Source organism: Crotalus tigris, unplaced genomic scaffold (assembly GCF_016545835.1).
Source record: "Crotalus tigris isolate CLP2741 ecotype Arizona unplaced genomic scaffold, ASM1654583v1 scf7180000019553.37968852642:3898890, whole genome shotgun sequence".
Taxonomy (NCBI): Eukaryota; Metazoa; Chordata; class Lepidosauria; order Squamata; family Viperidae; genus Crotalus; species Crotalus tigris.
In genome coordinates this window covers 823,229-845,165 of record NW_024097591.1, presented here as the reverse complement: position 1 = coordinate 845,165, position 21,937 = coordinate 823,229, and the positions used below count along the sequence as shown (strand labels likewise).

At 49.8% G+C, this 21,937-nt stretch overlaps 3 protein-coding genes across 6 annotated transcripts; 1 reads left to right on the top strand and 2 right to left on the bottom strand.

Annotated features, from left to right (window-relative positions):
• Positions 1–473: 473 nt before the first annotated feature.
• LOC120317135 lies at positions 474–3,984 on the bottom strand. Of its 2 annotated transcripts, none has more exons than XR_005559142.1 (4): positions 3,859–3,984; positions 3,365–3,515; positions 2,645–2,746; positions 474–1,076 (listed from the first exon to the last, which is right to left on the bottom strand). XR_005559142.1 is itself a non-coding variant. In XM_039363473.1 (4 exons), the coding sequence occupies exons 1-4, from the start codon at positions 3,901–3,903 to the stop codon at positions 672–674; spliced, it is 777 nt and encodes a 258-aa protein (XP_039219407.1). In that variant the 5' UTR covers positions 3,904–3,918; the 3' UTR covers positions 474–671. The 2 variants fall into 2 exon arrangements, 1 of the variants encoding a protein (XP_039219407.1); XM_039363473.1 differs by having other exon boundaries at positions 3,785–3,918.
• Positions 3,985–4,057: 73 nt separating this feature from the next.
• Positions 4,058–7,215, top strand: TRMT112 (tRNA methyltransferase subunit 11-2). The gene is made up of 4 exons (XM_039363474.1): positions 4,058–4,446; positions 5,675–5,776; positions 6,182–6,274; positions 6,820–7,215. Exons 1-4 carry the CDS (start codon positions 4,234–4,236, stop codon positions 6,919–6,921), a joined length of 510 nt encoding a protein of 169 aa, XP_039219408.1. The 5' UTR covers positions 4,058–4,233; the 3' UTR covers positions 6,922–7,215.
• Positions 7,216–9,231: 2,016 nt separating this feature from the next.
• Positions 9,232–20,109, bottom strand: ESRRA (estrogen related receptor alpha). Of its 3 annotated transcripts, none has more exons than XM_039363255.1 (7): positions 19,903–20,109; positions 15,316–15,661; positions 13,862–13,978; positions 13,099–13,224; positions 11,977–12,144; positions 10,503–10,728; positions 9,232–10,033 (listed from the first exon to the last, which is right to left on the bottom strand). In XM_039363255.1, exons 2-7 carry the CDS (start codon positions 15,647–15,649, stop codon positions 9,823–9,825), a joined length of 1,182 nt encoding a protein of 393 aa, XP_039219189.1. In that variant the 5' UTR covers positions 15,650–15,661; positions 19,903–20,109; the 3' UTR covers positions 9,232–9,822. The 3 variants fall into 3 exon arrangements, with proteins under 3 accessions (XP_039219189.1, XP_039219188.1, XP_039219187.1); XM_039363253.1 differs by having other exon boundaries at positions 9,786–10,033; positions 10,503–10,772; positions 19,903–20,108; XM_039363254.1 differs by lacking the exon at positions 19,903–20,109 and having other exon boundaries at positions 10,503–10,772; positions 15,316–15,649.
• Positions 20,110–21,937: the final 1,828 nt, after the last annotated feature.

Genomic DNA, 21,937 nt, shown 5'->3' with positions numbered 1-21,937 from the left:
TGCTGAGGCCTTGCCAAGCCGAGTTCTCTCTGGCCACCAAGTCCCATCATCCTCAGTCCATGCTGCAACGGCTGAGGAGAGGAATAACTGTGGTGCTCTCCCTGCTGGTTTGGCAGCTGCCCTAGCCCACCCAGCAGGAAGGCCCCACAAGATGACTTGTGACCAAGCCAGCAAAAACTGGATCAGGCAAAGATCCCCATGCTGCACCAAGTTAGAGATGTACTACAACTCCCAGCAGCCCCAGGCAGCACAGTTAAGGAGGGGTGCTGCTTCAGCAGTCCTGGTGCGATCAGGCAAAGTGCCAGTGGAGCTGGAGAAGAAAGGATACTTACACACATGCTTGACTTACCTGTGGCAGGGTTTTCTCCAACTGGGATGGCCTCTGGATTTTCTCCAATGTGAGATTTCAAAAACCAGCACCCCTGACAATAAAACAGCCATTTTCAAGCACACCAACCCCTCATCCCGAGACCAACGCTTAATAAAGATATTTTATTTACAAGAAAAACGCTCCCAAAGTCTCTTCTTCTTCTTAAGATCTCCAGATGTTGCAGGTAGCATCGGCGCCTGTTCCAGAAAGGCAGCACTGAACTATTTTAGCTAGGTGCAAGGAATGGAAGCCCTCCCTTCTCCCAGAATGATCTCTGCACACTATCTTACTACCTGTCTTACTACCTCCTGATTCTTGGGCTAAAGCCTTTATTATCATCTCCTGATTCTTGCCTATCTATCATGGTCCCTGTTAGCCACCATCTCTTCTTCGTTCCCACAGCACTGTTATTAAAGCTTTGGGGAGACCATGTGCCCCTCCTTATTCTGCTGCCTACTTGGCCAACCCGTGGCTTCCGAGCCCTCCAAAGAGGTCTGCAGGAACACCATCCTTGGGGTTCTCTTTCTCCAGGGTCCAGCTCAGCTGGACTTCTCTTCTTCCCACCCTGCCTAGATGTTGTCATAGGGGACCACAGGGCCAATGTTGTAGCTGTAGCCGGCCACTTTGTTGTAAGAGGAGCGGCAGATAGGAAGGACGCTCTCTGCCACCAGCTTGTCCATGGAGAATTCGTAGGCGTAGATATTGCCTGGTCAGAGAGAAGCAAGGGGAGAAAAGGGAAAAGAAAATTAAGCAGGGCGCTTTTCAACCAGCCTGGTTCCCAGCAGTTCAAAACCCTCTGGAGCAACTTTCCAACCTTGGCAACGTTAAGATGTCTGCACTTCAAATTCAAGCTGGCTGTGGAATTCTGGGAATTGGCCCTCACGTCTTAAAGTTGCCCAGATTGAAGAACGTTGCTCCAGACCAGGGGCCTTCAAACATGGCCCTTTTATGACTGGTGGACTTCAAGTCCACAAGTCATAAAAGGGCCAAGTTTGAGGACCCCTGCTCCAGACTCTGGTTCCTCTCTAGGGCCAAGGAGATGTTAAAATGCAAGCACATCAATTCAGAGTAGGCCCGTGTGCTTGAAGGAGCACCCTGACCGGTTCTGGGATTGAAGTTCAGTCCTCTTAAAGCTGGCATGTCAAACTGCTGGTCCGTGGGCCAGATGCGTCACACCGAAACCATGCCCACCCCATTGCTGGCAATGGGGAACAAGTCACGATACGTCGCGCGACATCACATGATGTTGTGAGTTTGACCTGCCTGTCCTAAAAGTAATGAAGGCTGAGAAACACTGCTCTAGATACCTCAACTGTCTTGTATTCACCTTCTTGGAAGTCAGCTCAGAGTATGAGGAAGGGAGAAGGGGAGCAGAGAGGAGATAAGAGAGGGAAGGGAAGTGGGAGGAAGAGGGGAGGGGAGGGAAGAGAAGGGAAAAGGAGGGGAGAGGGGAAAGGAGGGGAGAAGAGAGGGGAGGAGGGAAAGGAAGGGGAGAGGAGGAAAGGGAAGGGGAGAAGAGGGAAGGGAAAGATAAGATTTAAAACAGGATTTGGATAAGCTAAACTACTCTGTATTCCAAGAAGAGGCGAGGCCAATAGCCATCCAGAAACAATTGGATTTCCCATCAACCTTAGCCAACCCAACCCAACCCATAATAATGGGTGCTGGAACCCATCAGCCATCCCGCTGGGTTTGTTCTTCCAAGCCACTTGCTGCTCACCAGAGCTTGCTTATGACTTATAGCTGGCTACCTTCCTATCCTAAACCCCTGCCTGGCTTGGCCACAACATCCCGGTTCTCTGCCACCATAAGCTCCCAAACGCTCCTCTATTGTGGCTTCTCCTCTTTTCCTGTTTAAACCAGGGGTCTTCAAACTTGGCCCTTTTATGATTTGTGGACTTCAATTCCCAGAATTCCTCAGCCAGGCACGCTGAGTCCACAAGTCATAAAAGGGCCATGTTTGAAGACCCCTGCTCTAAAGCAGCATTTCTCAAACTTGACAACTCTTAAGACCCGTGGACTTCAACTCCCAGAATTCCCTAGCAAGGGCTGAGGAATTCTGGGAGTTGAAGTCCACAAGTCATAACAGGGCCACGTTTGAAGACCCTTGGTTTAAACTGAGGAAGGTCCACTTGGGGGAATGCCTCCCAGTTTCCCGCAACATTGTCTAGCTAAGGCTGCTGGGAATTGTAGTGTAGCAACCCTGAGTGTGGTGTCACAGGGTGCCTTCTGCTGATTAAGATCAAAAGTACCACTGTGGGGGTCAGCTCTCACCTTCGGCGAGTGGTCAAGTTGTCGTCCATGATGCTGGCCCCATTGGGGATGTTGGCCATGATGAGGCTGTGGTAGCTGAAGCGGAGGTGGCGAACTGGGTGCCTGGAAAAAAAGGGAGCCCCAGAGTCCATCAGTGGCTTTTCAATAATCTCTCCATGTTTAAATTCAGCGGACGTGCAACTGGCTGTTTAATTAAAAGCAGGGGGCAGTTATTCAAATGCGCAGTAAATTGGAACAAATGCAAAGTAAAACCCTAGGAGTTTATTTTATTTTATTTAAAAAAAAACCTTTCCACTGGGTGCCTGGAAGAAAAAGGGCGCCCCCGGGTCTATCTAGAGGCGTTTTAACAATGTCGCCATGTTTAAAGGCAGCGGACATGCAATTGGCTGTTTAATTAAAAGCAGGGGGCAGTTATTCAAATGCGCAGTAAATTGGAACAAATGCAAAGTAAAACCCTAGGAGTTTATTTTATTTTATTTAAAAAAAAACCTTTCCACTGGGTGCCTGGAAGAAAAAGGGCGCCCCCGGGTCTATCTAGAGGCGTTTTAACAATGTCGCCATGTTTAAAGGCAGCGGACATGCAATTGGCTGTTTAATTAAAAGCAGGGGGCAGTTATTCAAGTGGGACTTATTCTTAATTTTAACACGAATAGCTATATACACGTAATCACTGTTTAGCCAGTGTTCCCAAAAACGAACTAATCCAGAAAGGATCCTTACTGTTAGACGTGCAAAACCGCGACCAAAAACGGGCCTCTGCAGCCACGTGGCTTGGAGAGAAGCCGGAAGTGGGCTTTTTGATGCCTGGTCACGTGGCCGAAGCAGATTGGCTGAGTTTTGCAAGATCTCTTTTGCTTTTGCTTTGCTGGAGCTGCGTGGAAGATTAGAAGCCTTAATATTAATCACAATAGAGCAACGGGAGGCCCAAGGGCTGCAGAACAGGCACAGAAGAAGGAAACCTGCTTCAAAACACTTAAACCGAGTTAAAAAGGCCTATGATGGCCTAAGTACTAATGCTGTAGGACAGACAGCAGTGCCCTCCAGTGGACAAGGCAGGAATAGCAGCTACACAAGGAAATAAACCTTACCCCAAAGAGGGCAAAAAAGTCAGGCTTTCCCAAGATATGAAAGACTATTTACCTTATTTTAGAGGCAAAGGCCTCAGAATGCAGCCTTAGGCAGGAGTAGCAGCCATACAAGGAAATAAACTTTACCTGCCGACTTCCTGTCACACATGCGCAGTAGTCCTCCACTGCCATACACGCCAACCTCTCCGGGACGGCCAACTTCCTGTCCGTTTCTTTGGCCGTCCTTCCACTTCTATTCAGGACGACCTACTCGGCATGGTCGACTTTCTGTCCCTGAGGAGGCGGCTGGACCACGTGACCCCCTTCAGCGACCTTCTGGCACGTCGGGGGGGGGGAAGCCAGATTCACTTAACGACCGTGTTACTAGCTTAACAATTGCAGTGACTCGCAAGAAAGGTCGTAAGACGGGGCAAAGCTCATTCGACACAAGTCTTTGCAGCCAGGAACCCTCAGAGCCCGGAACTTTTATCGCGCGCGGGTCGCGTTTCCCGGAGGACTCAAATGAGCGTTGCACAAACTCGCCGGAAGTGGAGAGGAAAGGCCGGCGGCTTTTGTTTACCCCATACCGGAAGCAGACCGGAAGGGACCCCCGCGCGCACGTGTCCTTCCCTGCTCGCTCGGCGGACCGAAAACATGAAACTCCTGACCCACAACATGCTCACTTCTCACGTGCGGGGCGTGCGAGCCGGAGGAGGGTTTCCCCTTCTCATAAAGGTAAAGCGAGGCTGGCAAAGCCTTCCCCCTCTCCCTTCATAGCCCATCGCTTTAGTGCTGCACTCCAGCTCCCCATTCCCCCAGCCAAGCTCCCCCAGTTTTGCATTCTCCAGATTACAGCTCCCATCATCCCCAACTCCCCCTCCTTTAGGTTCCTTAGATTTAGGTGGAGAGAAGATGGGCTGGATAGTCCCAAATCTGACATTGGAGCCTTGGTTGAAGGAACTGCATCGTCGTGCTTGTGATCCCATCATCCCCTGCCTGGCTGCTTGTTTATTTGATTTGATTTCTATAGCCCACCCCTCTGAGCCGTTCAATCTGGGTGGTTTATTTATATCGTAAAACATTTTTAAAAAGGTAATTAAGATGGTACAAAATAAATTGGCCCGACCCACCTCACAGGGTTGTTGTTGTGGGGAAAAGAGCATTATATGCTGTATGTTTGCTGCCTTGAAATATGTATTTATTTGTATTCTGTCTCTTATTATTTTTAGAAATTACTCCAGGTGGCAGACATACAGTATACAGTGCTCCTTCCTCCTCCTCTTCCCCACGACAACCCTGTGAGGTGGATCCGACTAAAAGTCACTGGCCCAAAGTCACCCTGCTGGCTTTCATGCCTATGGTGGGACTAGAACTCACCGCCTCCTGCTTTCTAGCCTGGTGGTTTAACCATTAGACCAAACAGTCTCCTGCTTGAGCAAGGGGCTGGACTAGAAGACCTCTAAGGTTCCTCCTCCCAACTCTGTTTTACTGTTATTTTTATTTATACAAATAATAAAGGTGGGATAAACAAAATTATAACAAAATAAAAATAGATGGCCCCAAGTAGAATTGTTACTATGCAGCCAGGAAATGAGACCATTAACCCACTTGGGGTCCGAGGCCTGGACCCTTAATCAAGTCTTCATAGTCTTACAAAAAAACCAAGAGGCAGAACAGTCTAATAGGTAAGGCCCGTGACAGAGAAGGCACTTCTCCTGGTGCCCACAGCTGACAACATGCCTCGGCTGATGGGACCCACAACGTGCCCGACCTGCTTGAGCAAGCTGGACAGGCAGAAACAAACGGGAGGATTCCCAAGGTAGCCCAGCCCCAAACCGCGAAGGTCTGTGGATCGATCTACCTAGGAAGACGGGGAGTAAGAATTTCAGCCTGCTTAGCTGCGCCGTAATCCTTGTTTTAAGGGTTTCCTGAGTCTTAACCTTTCGGTCTTTCCTGCCCATAGGCTACAGAGGTGAAGGTGAACAACATCGACTTCAACCCGGAGTTCACGGCACGGATGGTGCCCAAAATAGAATGGGCAGCTCTGGTGGGCGCTGCAGAAAGTGTAAGTCCTGGTCAGGTGTCGGGGGGACAGGAAAAAGATGGAGAAAGCAGGGATCCAGGCTCCTCCCATCTTCTTCTAGTCAGCTGGTAGTTATTAACATTTTCAAACATGTGCATCTTCCTTCCCGCTATTCCTTCCTTTCCCCTTTCCTTCTATCTTCCTTTCCTTTCCTTCTTTCCTCTTCTCTCCTCCCCTTTTTTAAGTTGCGTTTATCTTTCTCGTGCTGTCCTTTCTTGCAAGTTGCCTAGGAAGTGTGTGTGTTGGGGGGCATCTACATAGAAAAGCCAGATGGCCCTTGGAAGCTTATTGGTAGGAAACAAGCACAGCCTGCAGTCGAGGAGGGAAATATCGGCCTAGGATGATGAGCTGGTGAAAAATAATAACCTGATCTTCTTCCCTTTACAGTTGGGCCACCGCTCAGACCTTCCGTCCGAGGTTATGCCCGATTATGAGCAAAATGAAGATTTTCTTCGGAAAGTGCATCATGTCTTGATGGAGGTTTGAAACTTTACTTCATTTTCCCGTACTTCGTGGAATGCATCCAGCCAAGTCAGGAGAATTCCGTCTGTGCCAAAACAGCAGCTTTGTGTTCTTCTTCCTCTCCCTCCCCTCTATTCCTTTCTCCCTCTCATCTTCCTTCTGTCCCTCTATTCCTTCCTCCTCTCCTCTTTCCTCTCCTTTTTTAAGTTGTGTTTATTTTTCCTTCTCCTTTCCTTTCCTTCTTTCCTCTCCTTTTTTTAAGTTGCGTTTTTCTTTCTCCTTTCCTTTCCTTCTTCTTCCCTCTCCGATTTTTAAGTTGCGTTTTTCTTTTTCTCCTCCTTTCCTTTCCTCTTTTTAAGTTGTTTTTCTTTCTCCTTTCCTTTCTTTCCTCTCCTCCTTTTAAGTTGCATTTTTCTTTCTCCTTTCCTTTCCTTTCCCTTTTCTTTCCTCCTTTCCTTTCTTTCTCCTTTCCTCTCCTCTCCTTTTTTAAGTTGCATTTATTTTTTCTCTCTCTTCCTCTCCTTTCCTTCTTTCCCTCCTGATTCCATTTTTGCCCTCTTTAGGTGGAGGTGATCGAAGGGGTCTTGAAGTGTCCGGATACTGGGCGGGAATTCCCCATTACCAAAGGCATCCCGAATATGTTGCTGAGCGAAGACGAGACGTGAGCTGCCCTACTATCAAAACGCCGCCAGAACGAGTCCAGAGGGACGGAGGAGAAACAGTTAACCTCCCAGCCAGGTTTTTTTTTTTTTTTTGCATTATTGTTGTTGGTTTTGTGTCTGTAAATAAATCTGAATGCTTGAAACCGACTTTGTGACATTGATAAGAGAATCCTAGGGTTGGGGTGTAGGAGATCTGTTTGGAAATTGAATACCTGTACACAACAGCTGGGTTCTAACAACTGTAGCTCTTCATTTAACGACTGTGGCAAGCAAAGTCATAAAATGGGTCAAAACTCACTTAACCGCTCACTGTCTTGCTTACCGACGGAATATTTGGGCTCAGGTGTGGTTGTAAGTCAAAACTTACCTGTTGTTTTTTTTAATGCTGTGTTTTTAATTTCTGTTCCCTGCCCTGGACTCATGACCTGGAGATGAATGAAGCTTATAAATAAATGATGATGATAATAATAATAATGTTGGAAGGGACCTTGGAGGTCATCTAGTCCAACCCCCTGCTCAGGCAGGAAACCCTATACCATTTCAGACAAATGGCTGTCCAGTCTCTTCTTAAAAACCTCCAGTGTTGGAGCATTCACCGCTTCTGGAGGCAGGTTGTTCCACCGGTTAATTATTCACACTGTCAGGAAGTTTCTCCTTAGTTCTAGGTTGCTTCTCTCCTTGATTAGTTTCCATCCATTGCTTCTTGTTCTGCCTTATCTGGCTGCATCTCCTGCTTCTCTGGCTGGCCTAGAGTTCAAGTTCAGCGCAAGACGCTGCCACCAAACAAAGACAGAGGTTAAATGTCGGCAGAGGCTGCATCGGCCTTCTTTTTTAATTCTTTCCATAATAGAGCTCTCTATGAATGTATAACCGCCTATACACAGATCAAAGTATTTATAATATGTACACACACATATAATTTAATTAAAAAAAAAAAGTCCAGCGTCTGTTTTTCCCCACCTTCCTTTATTCCACCCCCCCTCCACACACACACACACACACACACACACACATCAGGGAGAAGATCACACCTGCCTCCTTAGGGAAGAGGCAGGTGTGCCAAAGATGGGCTAAGACCTTTTTTTTTTCCCCCTTCCTTTAAAACTTTTCCTGCGACAAATATACAGTAAAATATATTGCTATGTACACGGCTCTCCCGTTCAAGCCACAGGGGACCTTCCTTCCAAATCTGAGTGGGAAGGAAGGGAATTGAGAGGGAATATATGGTGTGTTGTTTTTTTTATTGCTTTGGGCACAGGTTGGGTCTTGGATTGAAGTTGGGAAAGGAAGCAAGTCACCTGTTCGGCTGAGGGGAGACAGGGCGTCACACCTGAAAACAAAAGCAAAACTGCCTTTTGAACTATTGCTATATGGGACTCGGGTGAAGGACGCAGAACGAAAGGACCGGCCTTTTATTTTTATTTTTATTATTCTGTCTCAGAGGGAAAGGGGCTCGCTCCTTCAACGCAGCCCACCTCTTTCCTGGCTTTTAAGGAAGGTTGCGTGCGAGCGAGGCAATCCCCCTCGGAGACCCCCAGCTCTCCACATCCCGTTTTTTATTATTATTATTATTATTAAAGTTATTGCTTCAAAGGGATAATTCAGGGAAGGAGGAGAGGAGGAGGGAGATGGCAGGAACGGGGCAGAGAATGGCGGAAGAGCGTCCCTCCCCTGAGGTTGCACGGAGACTGGCATGCCAAGGCAAAACGAGGAGGGGGTCCCGTGCCCTCCCTTTTCCCCTCCCCGGCCTCTGCACCCCCAATTCCTGGAACCGTGACTCCCCACAGTGTCTTAAGGTGCTTTGGATCGAGGCGTAGCCCAAACGTGGGAACAAAGAGACCCTGGGAAGGAAACCTAGGCAGCAGGAAAGGAGACCCACCCGAAATAGACCCCCAGGGACGTGCGGCTTGAGCCCCCCCACCCAAATGAGGCTTTCTCGCCACTTCTGGGGTGGGACAGCTCCAATTCCCGCCCCCCCCACCCCATATGCTAAAGAGCTCTATGTCCTTTGTACACAACACTTAAACCCAGGCAATTGCTGGTACTACATTATCTAATCTATTCTGTCTCAACCTTGGCAGCTAAAAAAGGTGGACTACAACTCCCAGAATTCCTCAGCCCACGTGAATTCTGGGAGGTGAAGTCCACCCAGCTGGAATTGTGCTGGCTGGGGAATTCTGGGAGGTGAAGTTCGCCCATGCCAAAGAATGCTAGCTGGGGAATTCTGGGAATTGAAGTCCACCCCTCTTAAAGCACGCTGGCTGGGGGATTCTGGGAGCTGAAGTCCACCCCTCTTAAAGCACGCTGGCTGGGGGATTCTGGGAATTGAAGTCCACCCTTCTTAAAGCACGCTGGCTGGGGGATTCTGGGAGCTGAAGTCCACCCCTCTGAAAGCACGCTGACTGGGGGATTCTGGGAGCTGAAGTCCACCCCCCTTCCTGCTGCCGAGGAGCACAAGCCTTGCTCTAATCTCCTTCCCTGCCCCCCCCCCCAAGTCCCAATCAATAAATTAAAGTATGGCTTCTAAAACATTTGTCCCTGTCTCCACCAACCGGCCCCGGGTGTCAAATCCAATCTGGGGAGGATTGCCGTGGCGATCTGCGTTGCGGTGGGTGTGTCGTTCTCCACTGTGCACGAAGGTTGGGGGGGGGGGAGGCGAGGCGCTGACCGCAAGGTTTGCATATGGTGAAATGCATGTTAGTTTAGCACGATAGCCGTGGCGGGGATTCAGAGGGTGGCAGAATCCGCATCCGGGCCTCTGCGGCGGCTGGTCTCCGATCGCGGGCTTGGCACCCCACCCCGTCCTGGATGCCCGGGTTCCCCCACCCTCCTGAATCCTGGACCCCAATTCTCAGCCTGTCCTGCCTTCAGTCCATCATGGCTTCCAACATCTCCAGGAACAGCTTATGCATGGGGATTTTGCCCTCCAGTTTCAAGCTGTAGAAGTGGTGCAGCACCCGGGTGGCGGTTTGGCGCAGCAGCGGGAGGGTTAGCAAGAGGCGGCCGGCCCGGCGCGGCTCCTCCGGGCGCCGCGAGGCTTCGTACTCCAGCAATGCCTCGTGAAGGACGTCCCGGAGGCGTTGGACGGCCGCCATGTCCTCGATGTGAACGGAGTCTGGGGGGCAGAAGGGAAAGCAACGGGATTACAGAGAGTCCTCCACGGATTCACTTCAGCACTGTGTGCTTTGCTTACGACATTTGGCAAAAAATGTCCTAAAATCAGGCGCAACTCGCTTAACCCCTGTTTTAAGGCAGAACTACAACTCACCGTCTCCTGGCGTTTGGCCAAAGTCATCCAGCCAGTTTTCATGCCCAAGGCAGGACTACAACTCACTGTCTCCTGGTGATTGGCCCAAATTAACCCAGTGGGTTTTCATACCTAAGGCGGGACTAGAACTCACTGTCTCCTGGTGATTGGCCAAAGTTACCTATCCAGTTTTTATGCCTAAGGCGGGACTAGAATTCTCCATCTCCTGGTGATTAGTCCAAATTAACCCAGCGGGCTTCCGTGCCTAAAGTGGAACTGGAACTCACCGTCTCCTCATTCCTTCGCGAGAAGACCAAGCCTTTTCGCTGAGCCTCACCTGAGTTGGCAAGGGCCAACGCCTTCAGCAGCACATATTCCTCCCGCTCCAGGCGCAGCGCCCGGTATTTGCGCACCAGCTGGAGGACCACGCTGCTCAGCTCCAGCAGTCCTGCCGTCCGGGCCGCCTCTTCGTCCAGCGCGAAATCTTCCGCAAACACAATCTCGTCCTCGCAAGGCAGGGAGCGCCAGGCGACGCCGAGGAGCAAAACCTCCAGCCAGACGCTCTGCAGAACAGACATCTGATCGGCCAAGGACAAGGCTGGGAATCCTAGCCAGAGGAAGCAAACCAGGAATGGGGGTTGTGTGAATGCAAGGGCTGATATTTGCCCGGTCACTACAGGCAGTGCTTGAACTTACGACCACGACTGAGCCCAAATTTCTGATCCTGAGTGAGACGGTTACTAAGCGAGTTTTGCCCATTTTACAGCCCTTGCCGCCGCGGTTAAATGAATCACTTGCAGGCCCACGGTCGTTAAATTAATCTGGCCTCCGCATTGACTCTGTCAGAAGGTCGCAGAAGGGGATCACAGGAGCCCTACGACCGTCGTAAATACGAGTCCGTTGCCAAGTGTCTGAATGTTGATCCTGTGACCTTGGTGGCGTAAGCGTGGGAAAGCAGTCCTAAGTAATTTTTTTTCCAGCGCCGTTGTAACTTGGGTCACTAAGCAAACGGTTGTAAGTTGAGGATCCTGCCCAGAAAATGCCAGTGGTCTACAGGCAGTCTTCTAAGGATATATTGAAATAATATATTTTTCCCTGATTTGTAAGATGCCAGGGAATAAAACAGAACAAAAGAAGGCAAAGCTTTTTTTTTTAACGGAAGGTCTCTTTCAGGGGGCAAGATCTGAGGGCAGGAGCTAATAAAATAGAATAATTAAGAGAATATGAGGAAATTAGAAAATAGGGCAGCTCAGCCCACATTTCCAAGATCTGAACTCCTTTTCACTGCATTAATGGCCTTTTGGGAAGGCTCAGATGCGGGCACAAGGGACTTATGAACACAAATGAGGGCAGAACCCCACGGCTAAAGGATGCAGTTTTTTTTTTTTTTTGCTCTGAGTGTTAAGCGAATCACTCCAGTCGTTAAGCGAGTCAGGTGGTCATTAAGCAAATCCGGCTTCCCCCGTTGACTTTCCTCGTCCGAAGTCAACGCAAGTAGTCGCAAAAACGGCGACCCTGTAAGCCATCATAAATACAGGCCGGTTGCCAGGCGCCCAATTGTTGAACCCTTGGCCCTGTGGGGATGCTGTGACGGTCGTAAGTGCGAGGACTGGTCGCAAGTCCCTTTTTTGGGGCGCCATTTGCAGGGGTGCTAAGCGAAAAGTCATCAGCCGAGGACCGCCTGTGTTGGGTCCTCCTCAGAAAAACGGCCCTGGGACGGCTGTTCTAGGAGAACAGAAAACCATCGAGGAGAAAGCAACGGGCACAAATTGGGGCGGGGGGGGGGGCAGATGGGAAATGTCAGGCTGTACCTGGTATATTTTTGGCCCAGCCAATGATGACCACAATCTCTCGGTCGGCCAGATCACACAAAGTGCTTGCGGCTTTCACGGGACCCTCGGGAAGCGCCGGGTCCGGCATGGCGTAGAGTTTTTCCGGTTCGGCTACCAACAAATGGGACACCATCGTGTTCATCGGGGCTGGGCAGGAAGGGAGAGAAAGGAAAAGGGGGCTGGGTGTGGGTTTTTTTTGCTTTTTTGGGTTTGTTTTTTTTGCAACCCGAAAGAGAAAACGAAAATGGATTGAAACGAATCCGAAGGGAGGAGAAAGGAAAAAAAAAAATAAAGGAAGAGAACAAAGACCAAAGTCTCTTTTTGGGATGTGTGTGTGTATGTGTGTGTGTGTGTGAGAGAGAGGGGGGGGGAAATGGAATTATGATAGATGGGTTTGATGATTAGAAAAACAGATGGTAGAGAAAAATGAAAGTAATGTTGATGTAAAAGAAAACCAGAAGTTATTTCGTGATTTTTTTATGCACTTTAGTTTTTTCTTTCTTTTTCTTTCTTTTCCTTCCTTTCCTCCCTTTTATATCTTTCTTTTCCTTCCTTCCTTCCTTCCTTCCTTCCTTCCTTTCTTTCTTTCTTTCCTTCCTTCCTTTTCTTTTTTCTTTCCTTCCTTCCCTTTTTCCTTCCTTCCTTCTTTTTCTTTCTTTCCTTCCCTCCTTTCTTTCTCTTTCCTTTCTTCCTTCCTTCCTTTCTTTCTTTCTTTCCTTCCCTCCTTTCTTTCCTTCCTTCCTTCCTTTTCTTTTCTTTCCTTCTTTCCTTCCTCCCTTCCTTTCTTTTCCTTCCTTCCTTTTCTCTTTCTTCTTTCTTTTTCTTTCTTTCCTTCCTCCCTTCCTTCCCTCCCTCCTTTCTTTCTCCTTCCTTCCTTCCTTCCTTCCTTCCTTCCTTCCTCCCTCCCTTCCTTCCTTCCTTTCTTTCTCCTTCCTTCCTTCCTTCCTTCCTTCCTTCCTTCCTTCCTTCCTTCCTTCCTTCCTTCCTTCCTTTTAAAAGAAAGAAAAGAAAGAGACAATCCAAGGCAAAGAAGTGGAATCCCAAGCTGAGATTTCTGCACCCTGAAATTATGGAGGTTCTCCATTAGTCAAGGCTACTTACCTGACTTCTTGGCGGTAGCTGTGGCGATCTGTGGGGTCACAAAAGTGCTGGGGTAGGGGGCACCCTCCACCTCTGGCCGGCGCTTATATTTCTGTCGACCCCCACGTACCCGATCGAGGCGAACCCCTAAAAATTGGCAGGAGAGGGAAGAAAGGAAGAAAAATTATAACGGGGAAGAAAACATGGAGTTTCAGCCATTGCTAAAGACTTGTGCATTTCTCAAACCATCCAAATTTAGCCTCAAATCTTTGACCCTCCCTAAATCCATCCATCCTTCCTTCCTTCCTCCCTCCCTCCCTCCCTTCCTTCAAAGCACCTGGGATTCAACTGTGGCATGGAAGAGGGAAAAGCAACTCTTGTTATGCTCAGAGGCACTGTCTTCAGAATTCAGCACCCAGCTGGGGCGAAGCACAATTGAAAACTCTGCAGCCTGGGAAAATTTGCCAGCTGAGACTTTCCCTTCTTCAGCAAAATGAGACTAACGAGTGTGGGTGGATTGCAACTCCCATCATCCCCACCCATGGCAGCTGTGGAGGATGGGGATGGTTTTTCATCAGCTGCTTGTGAAAGCCATGTTTGGAAAGGTTGCGGAGAAGAAGGAGAGAAGGCAAAAGGAAGGAAGGAAGGAAGGAAGGAAGGAAGGAAGGAAGGAAGGAAGGAAGGAAGGAAGGAAGGAAGGAAGCTGGGAAGTGAAGTTCAGCAACAATCAATCCATTTGTCATCCCCTCGGTGAGACTGAAGCCCCTTCCCCAAAACAAACTACCTTCCTTCAGCATGCCCACGCGGAGGCACTTGGTAAAACGACACGCCTGGCACGCTTTCCGGCGACGTTTGGTGATTTCACACTCGTTGGTGGCCGGGCAGCTGTATTCAATGCTTCCTGCAGGACAGAGCAAAGGCAGGCACGTTCATCCATTGCAAACGCTCCTCGCTTTACAACCGTTCGTTTAGCGTCCACTCAAAGTTACAACGGCACTGAAAAAAGCGACCTAGGACCCGTTTTTCACACTTACAACCGTTCGTTGCAGCCTCCCCGCGGTCATGTGATCGAAATTCAAACGGTTGGAAATTGACTCGTATTTATGACGGTCGCAGTGTCCCCCAGGGTCACGTGATCCCCTTTGGCGACCGTCTGACGAGCAATGGGGAAGCCAGGTTGACTTAACAACCGAGTTACTAGCTTAAGAACCACAATGATCCACTTAACAACAGTGGGAAAAAAGGCCGCAAAACGGGGCAAACAACTGTCTTGCTTAGTAACCAAAATTTCCGGCTCAATTCTGGCCGTGAAGTCGGGGACTACCTGTAGTTTACTCAAAGGATCAAAAGCAGCATAAATTTAATTACTGAATAGGCCGACAACTGGATGAAGCAGTTGTAACTCGCTTGTAGGCATCTTAACTCTCCCAGGACGGGGCAAATAAAGTTTACACTCCCAATTCAGACAGCTTTTATTGTTCCCTATTTTATATTCCCCTCTAGCAGTAGGGAACAGCGTTAAGAAAACTGGTTCCCTCAAGGCTGACAGGTTTTTAAGGAAGTCTTCCTTTGGATAAATCACATTTAAGTCCTGGAATTCCCCTCCCAGCTCGTGAAGGAACCGGATTTACAATTGGGGAATTTCGAAAGATTCCCAGTTATTTGTCATCGTGCAGACAGGTATAAAGTTAGAGAACAGCCTGGATTTCAAGCCGAGGTGTGCGAATCTAAAGCGATTTAATGTCTTCGGTTTGAGAGAGCATATTTCAACCCTAACAGGAGCAGATTTCCTGCTTGGGTTTCCACAAATCAAGGGGCTTTTAAGAGATTTCAGTCTTGCTTTTTTCTGATTTATTTCTGACGTTTGTATCTGCAGAAATTCAGGAAAACAACTTCGGCTGGAAGTAGGCAAGTGGCATTTAATAAGACAATTTAAAACACAGGTAGTGCTCGACTTACAAGCCTTTGTCGCTCAGCTTGGAAACCTCTCCCTTTCCCCTCAGCATGGCCGGCTCAGGAATTCTGGGAGTTGAAGTCCACGCGTCATAAAAGAGCCCAAGTTGCCTACCCCTGGCATAGAGCAAGGGTCTTCAAACTTGGCCCCTTTTAGGACTCGTGGACTGCAACTCCCAGAATTCCTGCGCAGGCTGAGGAATTCTGGGAGTTGAAGTCCACAAGTCTTAAAAGGGGCCGAGTTTGAAGACCCCGGGCATAGAGCCAGAAAAAGGAAGAACTGACCTTGGATCGTCCGTTTGAAGAACGCTTTGCAGGCTTCGCAGGAGGCCACCCCATAGTGGTACCCCGAGGCGATGTCCCCACACACCAGGCACAGACGCTTGGGCATGGTGTTCAGCATATACTTTCCCCGGCCAGGAGCTTCGTCGGGGTCCTCATCGTGGCGTCGGCGGGAGGCCCCCGTCCCGGCGGGCAAGGTGCTGGCGGTCTCGAGTTCAGCGGGGGCCCCGCTGGTGCTGGTGTCGGAGGACCCGCTGGGGCTGTGTTGCACGAGGCTATCGGGGGAAGCCGGCTCGGTTTTAATGAAGAATTCCGTCCGGCGTTCCCGGGAGGACATGGCTGGACAGCTCTGCAGGAAGGGGGGGGGCAAAGAGAAAACGGGGTACAGTCAGAAGAGTTGGAGTCGGGTGGGGGGGAGGTGTTCACACAACCTGTTTAGCGGGTAAAGGAGAATGTTTGTAGCCCAGGGTTAAGATGTGGGGTCCTTGGTGCTCTCTGAGCTGGGTGGTTTTCTTGCAGACGTTTCATGGCCCAACTAAATTACATCATCAGTGCTAGAAGGGAGGGGGTTTGCAGGGAGGAGGAGGAGGAGGAGAACGACGATGACTATGGGGTCCTTGGTGCTCTTGGTTATTTCTTGCAGACGTTTCATGATCCAACTAGGTAACATCATCAGTGCTAGAAGGGGGTGGGATTTGTGGTGAGGAGGAGGAGGATTGTGGGGTCCTTGGTCTTCTCTAAGCTCAGTTGTTTCCTTGCAAACATTTCATTAACAAGCTAGCTAACATCGTCACTTGCTAGCAAGGAGCTGGGTTTGCTTTATCCAGGTTAAAGACCAAGTTGCATTCACACAACCAATTCAGTTCGGTTCATTCGTGTCTTGGGCAAAAAAGCTAGTCAACCTGAGTGTCTCACCCTAGTTCCTTCTCTTGTGGGAAACCCAAAAAGCCAGTGTAGTAACTGGACCAGCCGACTGGATTACATCGCTCCAGTTCCTTGTGTGAATGCAAAAAAACAAACAAAAAAAACCAAACCAGTTTAGAAATTGGGCTTAGGTTGTGTTGTGTGACCAACCCTACAAAGCTTTTAAATCAAAAGGTAAGCCCTGTAGAGCAGGAATATCTCGGATCACTCAAGACTCCACGATGGTGGAAGGCAAATATTTTCTCCCTCCATTTTAAAATTTGGGGTACAAAATTGAAGAGGTCGCAAAAAGGGATCACGTGACCCCGGGACTCTGCGACTGTCATAACTGTGCGTCAGTTGCCAAGCATCCAAATTTTGACCAGATGACCGTGGGGATGCTTCAACGGTCGTTAAAGTATGAAAAACGGTCATTAAGTGCCTTTTTTCCAGTGCCGTTGTAACTTTGAACAGTCACTAAACGAATCGCCGTAAGTCGAGCACGGCCTGTATTCCTCAATTCCCCCAATTGCATGGCTTGTTCGAGCTGGCGAAGGGGGGGGGGCATATGTCAAGATTCGAACTCAGGTTCCAGGAGTAACTTTGGAGAGCTGAACACCCCCCCTACACACAAAAACGGGGCGATGGGCCCAGCGTCCCTGCAGCCCCCTCCCAGAAAAACTTACGATCGTTAAGCCAACAAGACTCGGTCCTCCCTCTCAAAATTAACCGTGACTTTAAATTTCTAGATCTCAAGACGCACGGTCTCCGCAGTTCAGGAGGGAGGGGGGGTTCTCCGCAGTTCAGGAGGGAGGGGGGAGAGGGGGCGGACGAAAGCAAAGAAGCTGCAGGTTTTTTTTGGGGGGGAGAGTGAATTGGAATGAGCCCCCCCTGCACCTTACAGCTTACTTCTATGACCCCCCCACTTCTTCAGCTATTGGATCAATCTGTAGATCCCGGCACCCAGCCAGGAGAATGAAGCTGTTTCAAGGTCACTCCAGGGAGATCCAATCAGGCATGGCGTGGAGAACGGAGGGGGGGCGGGAGAGGCAGGAATGGAAGCAGACTCGATCTCCTTGGGTGCCCCCCCCTTCTATTCCTCCAAACTTCCAAGGATGCGCTCCCCCCCCTCCCTGGAAATTTAGGGATTCGATCTATCCAATCTATGGTTAAAAACCGCCCTCTTTTCTTCCTGCCTTCCGTAGCTACGAAGTGTCCTTCTTCTCAAGCCGTGGTCTAGACAGACCACGATCAGTCGCAAAAGCATAACTCTGGTTTGGCCCCCACCTGGCCCTTTTCTCAGCCAAGCTCCCTCAGAATCCCTGGGATGGGGGGGGAGAAGGGGCTAGAAATAGGGGTGTCCCGGAAACTTCCAAACAGATTTGGGGAACCCGTTCCCGTATCTAACCAGGGTTTGTTTTGTTTTCGAGCAGGTAAATGCTCCCAGCCCTTTACGGAACTCTTAACCATGCACACAACCTGTAAAACCGATTTCACCTTTTTTTTCCTTTTTTTTTTTTTTTTTTTGCATTTTTGGGTTATGCAGCCGGATGGATCTTTGTCCTCTTCCACATGGGCCAAACTGTTGCCTTATCCGACAGGAGGGCCAAAGTGGAATTGACGCAAGAAGTGTGTGTGTGTGTGCAAAAATTAGGAGCCTTTGGTCAACTTTCTCCCACCCTTAGGGGAGCTCAAGCGTTTGCCAAGTCTTTCTCCAACTTTGCACTTAGAGGGAAAGGGACATTACATAATTCTCCCCCCCCCCCGCATGCAGTCTCCAATCCATGACTCAGGGAAGCTGCAGGGCCTATGTTCCACTCCCCCACCCCCACCCCCACCCAAGCAGTTCCTCCATGGCTGCGCAAAAACTCCCTGCACCCAGAGGGCATGTGAGTTTTGCAAAAGATCATTTCTCCTCTAAAGTCAGCCTCGGCGACCTTTGACCTCCCTGGGAGTTGATTCCCGATAGGCAGGGTGGAGACTGGGTTCTTCCCCCCCCCCAACATGGGCGTGCATGCGCACACACACACACACACACAAGCCACAGTGCCTCTTAGCATGTCGAAATTAAATTAAATTAAATTTCCGAGGTCCCTCTGCACCAAGCCTGCATTCACACGTGTCTTGGTGCCAAAGAGGCCCAATTGGGAGGGGGGGGCTTAGAGGTCACGTCCAGTGGGTGTGGGAAGCTGCCCTCTCCCAGGTAATCCAGGTACACTGGGGATGTGTGTTTCCCCACGCACACATGCTCTCCCACCATGTGCTTTTGGGAAAGAGCAAGCTGGGAGTATAGGCAAATGTGGGAATGAATGCCTGTCTGATCCTCCCATGGACCCCCCTCCCTTGCAAGGAATGGTCCCCTCTTCTTGCCTGCGCCCCCCCCCTCGAACCCCCAGACCTGAAAAGTGACAGTCTGTTTTCACATATGTCCAGGAATGTTCTCTCTCTCTCTCTTTCACACACACACACACTCTCTTTCTCAATCTCTCCCTCTCCTTCTCAATCTCTTTCTCTCTCTCTCTCTTTTTCTCTCTCTCAATCACTTTCTCAATCTCTCCCTCTTTCTCTTTTTCTCAATCTCCTTCTCTTTCTCACTCTCTCTCTTTCTCAATGTCTCTCTCAATGTCTTTCCCTCTCTCAATCTCTCCCTCTTTCCCTCTCTCAATCTTTCTCTCCTTCTCAATCTTTCTCTCTCTCTCTCTCAATCTCTTTCTCTTTTTCTCAATCTCCTTCTCTTTCTCACTCTCTCTCTTTCTCAATGTCTCTCTCAATGTCTCTTTCCCTCTCTCAATCTTTCTCTCCTTCTCAATCTTTCTCTCTCTCTCTCAATCTCTTTCTCTTTTTCTCAATCTCCTCTTTCTCACTCTCTCTCTTTCTCAATGTCTCTCTCAATGTCTCTTTCCCTCTCTCAATCTTTCTCTCCTTCTCAATCTTTCTCTCTCTCTCAATCTTTCTCTTTTTCTCAATCTCCTCTTTCTCACTCTCTCTTTCTCAATGTCTCTCTCAATGTCTCTTTCCCTCTCTCAATCTTTCTCTCCTTCTCAATCTTTCTCTCTCTCTCTCTCAATCTCTTTCTCTTTTTCTCAATCTCCTCTTTCTCACTCTCTCTCTTTCTCAATGTCTCTCTCAATGTCTCTTTCCCTCTCTCAATCTTTCTCTCCTTCTCAATCTTTCTCTCGCAATCTCTCCCTCTTTTTCTCCATCTTTCTTTCTCCCTCCCTCTCTTTTTCTCAATCTCTCTCTCAATGTCCCTCTCTTTCCCTCTCTCTTTCTTAATCCCTCTCTCAATCTCTCCCTCTATCTCTCCTTCCCTCTCTCAATCTCTCCCCCTCTCTCTCCTTGCGCCAGAGGGCGCCCCCCTCTCCGCCTCCCTACCGGCAACCCCCCCCCATTGGGCCCTGACATTCCCCCCCCCCCGAGAGAGAGACGGAGGCGACCCTCCCTCACCCCCTGCTTGCTGGGCAGAGAGAGGGGCGGAGGGGGCAGGGAAGGCGCTCCGGCTCCCCCCTTCCTCTCGCCTGGCGCCCCCACGTGTCCTCCTCCCCCCCCCGGGGCCCTGGGACCCCCGTGTCCCCTCCCGGGTCTGCCCCCCCCCGCCGCTGTCCCGGGGCCGGCCCCACGGAGGCGGTGGGGGCGCTCCGGCCGCCGGCCAGCCTCCCCGCCCGCCGGCTTCGGGTTCGCACTGACCTTGGAGCGGCGGCGCAAGGGCTCTGCGCGGGGGCGGCGGGGCGGGGGCGGGCGGGGGTCGCCGGCGCTGGGCCGCCTCCGGCCGGCTGGCTCAGTGGCCCCGCGGGCCGGGCCCCGGGCGGGCCATGAGCTGGCGGAGCTACGCGCGGGGCCCCGGCTCGAGGACACAAAAGGACATCGCAGCCCACTTCCTACTCTACTCGGCTTCCTCCAGCTGGCGGGGGCGGGGACGGGGGAGGGGTATGCAGAGCAGGGGGCGGGGACACGGAGCAGTCCCGCCCCCCCCCCCAGCCCGGCTCTCCTGCGCGCCGCCGCTTCGGCAGCCTCCCCCTCCTCCTCCCCCCCCCCGCCCGCCCGCACGCGCGCGTGTCCCCGAGCCTGGAGCTGCCGGCCAAGACGCGGCGCTTCCCGCCCGGGATTGCAGCTGCGTTTCTCTTTAGAGGGATGGATGGATAGATTCATGATAGATAGATAGATAGATAGACAGACAGACAGACAGACAGACAGATAGAGATGGATGGATTAATGGATGGATAGATAGATATAAAGATGGATGGATGGATGGATAGATAGATAGATATGGATGGATGGATGGATAGACAGATAGACAATACATAGATTCATGATAGATAGACAGACAGACAGACAGGTACGTAGGTAGATAGATATAGATGGATTCATATGACAGATAAATAGATAAGAGACAGATATAGCTAGACAGGCAGGCAGGCAAGCAGACAGAGAGAGATAATAGGTAGATTCATATGACAGATACACAGAAATTAGATAGATATAGATGGATTCATATGACAGATAAGAGATAGACAGATAGATATAGCTAGACAGATAGATAGAGATAGATAGGTACATAGAGATAGATAGATATCGATTCGTATGACAGAGAACTTCCTTCCTTCCTTCCTTCCTCCCTCCCTCCCTCCCTCCCTCCCTCCTTTTTTCTAGTGATTCTGCTGAGATTCTAAATTCTAGATCTCTGCAAAAAGAATTCCCCGCTGGCTGGGGAACTCTGGGAATCTTTGAGATTGAGCAACACTAGCTTCGATGATTCAGACCGAAAAGCGGCTCTTCGTTTGTTACAGAGCAGGCCCTCCTAGCTGAGGATGATGGGATTTGTAACCATCACCCCTGAACATTCCCAGCTGGTCTCCCGTCTCTAGGCTCTTTGCAGTCCCGACCCTGGCCAGTAGAGGCCGCACCTCCCTCAAAATGGACGGCTCCCTATCTCAGCCAATGGCGGACCCAGTTATTTAGCCCACATTCTCATGATCATAAATTGAGGATTATCTGAAGTGGCTTATGAGCTTGTAGGCATCCTGTTGGCCATTATCTGACCCAGAACGGTGGCCTACATGAGTCTTTGGCTTGATGGCCTTTTCTGAATCGTTTATCAGATATAATGTTTAATTTTAACACCTTCAATCAGAATAGAGCTGGAAGGGACCTTGGAGGTCATCTAGTCCAACCCCCTGCTCAAGCAGGAGACCCTGCAGCAATTGAGACAGCTGGCTGTCCAGTCTCTTCTTAAAAGCCTCCAGTGTTGGAGCACCCACAACTTCTGGTGGCAGGCTGTTCCACTGGTTAATTGTCCTCGCTGCCAGCAAATTTCTCCTTAATTCCAGGCTGCTTCCCTCCTTGATTAGTTTCCATCTGTTGTTTCTCGTCCTACCGTTCTGGTGCTTTGGAAAATAGGTTGACCCCCCTCTTCTTTGTGGCAGCCCCTCAAATACTGGAAGACTTCAACCATGTCACCCCTAAGTTCTTCTTTTCTCTAGACGAGCCAAACCCAATCCCTGCAACCGTTCTTCGTTATGTTTTAGTCTCCAGGCCTTTGATCATCTTAGTTTTTTTTTTTTATTATTATTATTATTATTTTACTTTATTCTTCTTTATTCTATGTTATAATAATAATAATAGTAAAGTTGGAAGGGACCTTGGAGGTCATCTAGTCCAACTCCCTGCTCAGGCAGGAAACCCTACACCATTTCGGACAAATGGCTGTCCAGTCTCTTCTTAA

What these genes read in the sequence shown, in the direction of transcription:
- TRMT112 (XM_039363474.1), top strand. Translation starts at nt 4,234, where the DNA reads ATGAGCGTTGCACAAACTCGCCGGAAGTGGAGAGGAAAGGCCGGCGGC. An exon ending in TGGTGGGCGCTGCAGAAAGT is followed by an intron (nt 5,777 to 6,181) that starts GTAAGTCCTGGT and finishes TTCCCTTTACAG; the next exon opens with TTGGGCCACCGCTCAGACCT. An exon ending in TGCATCATGTCTTGATGGAG is followed by an intron (nt 6,275 to 6,819) that starts GTTTGAAACTTT and finishes TGCCCTCTTTAG; the next exon opens with GTGGAGGTGATCGAAGGGGT.
- ESRRA (XM_039363253.1), bottom strand. Translation starts at nt 15,649, where the DNA reads ATGTCCTCCCGGGAACGCCGGACGGAATTCTTCATTAAAACCGAGCCG. An exon ending in CTGGGCCAAAAATATACCAG is followed by an intron (nt 10,773 to 11,976) that starts GTACAGCCTGAC and finishes TCCTCTGGCTAG; the next exon opens with GATTCCCAGCCTTGTCCTTG. An exon ending in GTTGGCCCTTGCCAACTCAG is followed by an intron (nt 10,034 to 10,502) that starts GTGAGGCTCAGC and finishes TCTGCCCCCCAG; the next exon opens with ACTCCGTTCACATCGAGGAC.
- LOC120317135 (XM_039363473.1), bottom strand. Translation starts at nt 3,903, where the DNA reads ATGGCAGTGGAGGACTACTGCGCATGTGTGACAGGAAGTCGGCAGGTA. An exon ending in GCCTTTGCCTCTAAAATAAG is followed by an intron (nt 3,516 to 3,784) that starts GTAAATAGTCTT and finishes TCTTCCACGCAG; the next exon opens with CTCCAGCAAAGCAAAAGCAA. An exon ending in AACTTGACCACTCGCCGAAG is followed by an intron (nt 1,077 to 2,644) that starts GTGAGAGCTGAC and finishes CTCTCTGACCAG; the next exon opens with GCAATATCTACGCCTACGAA.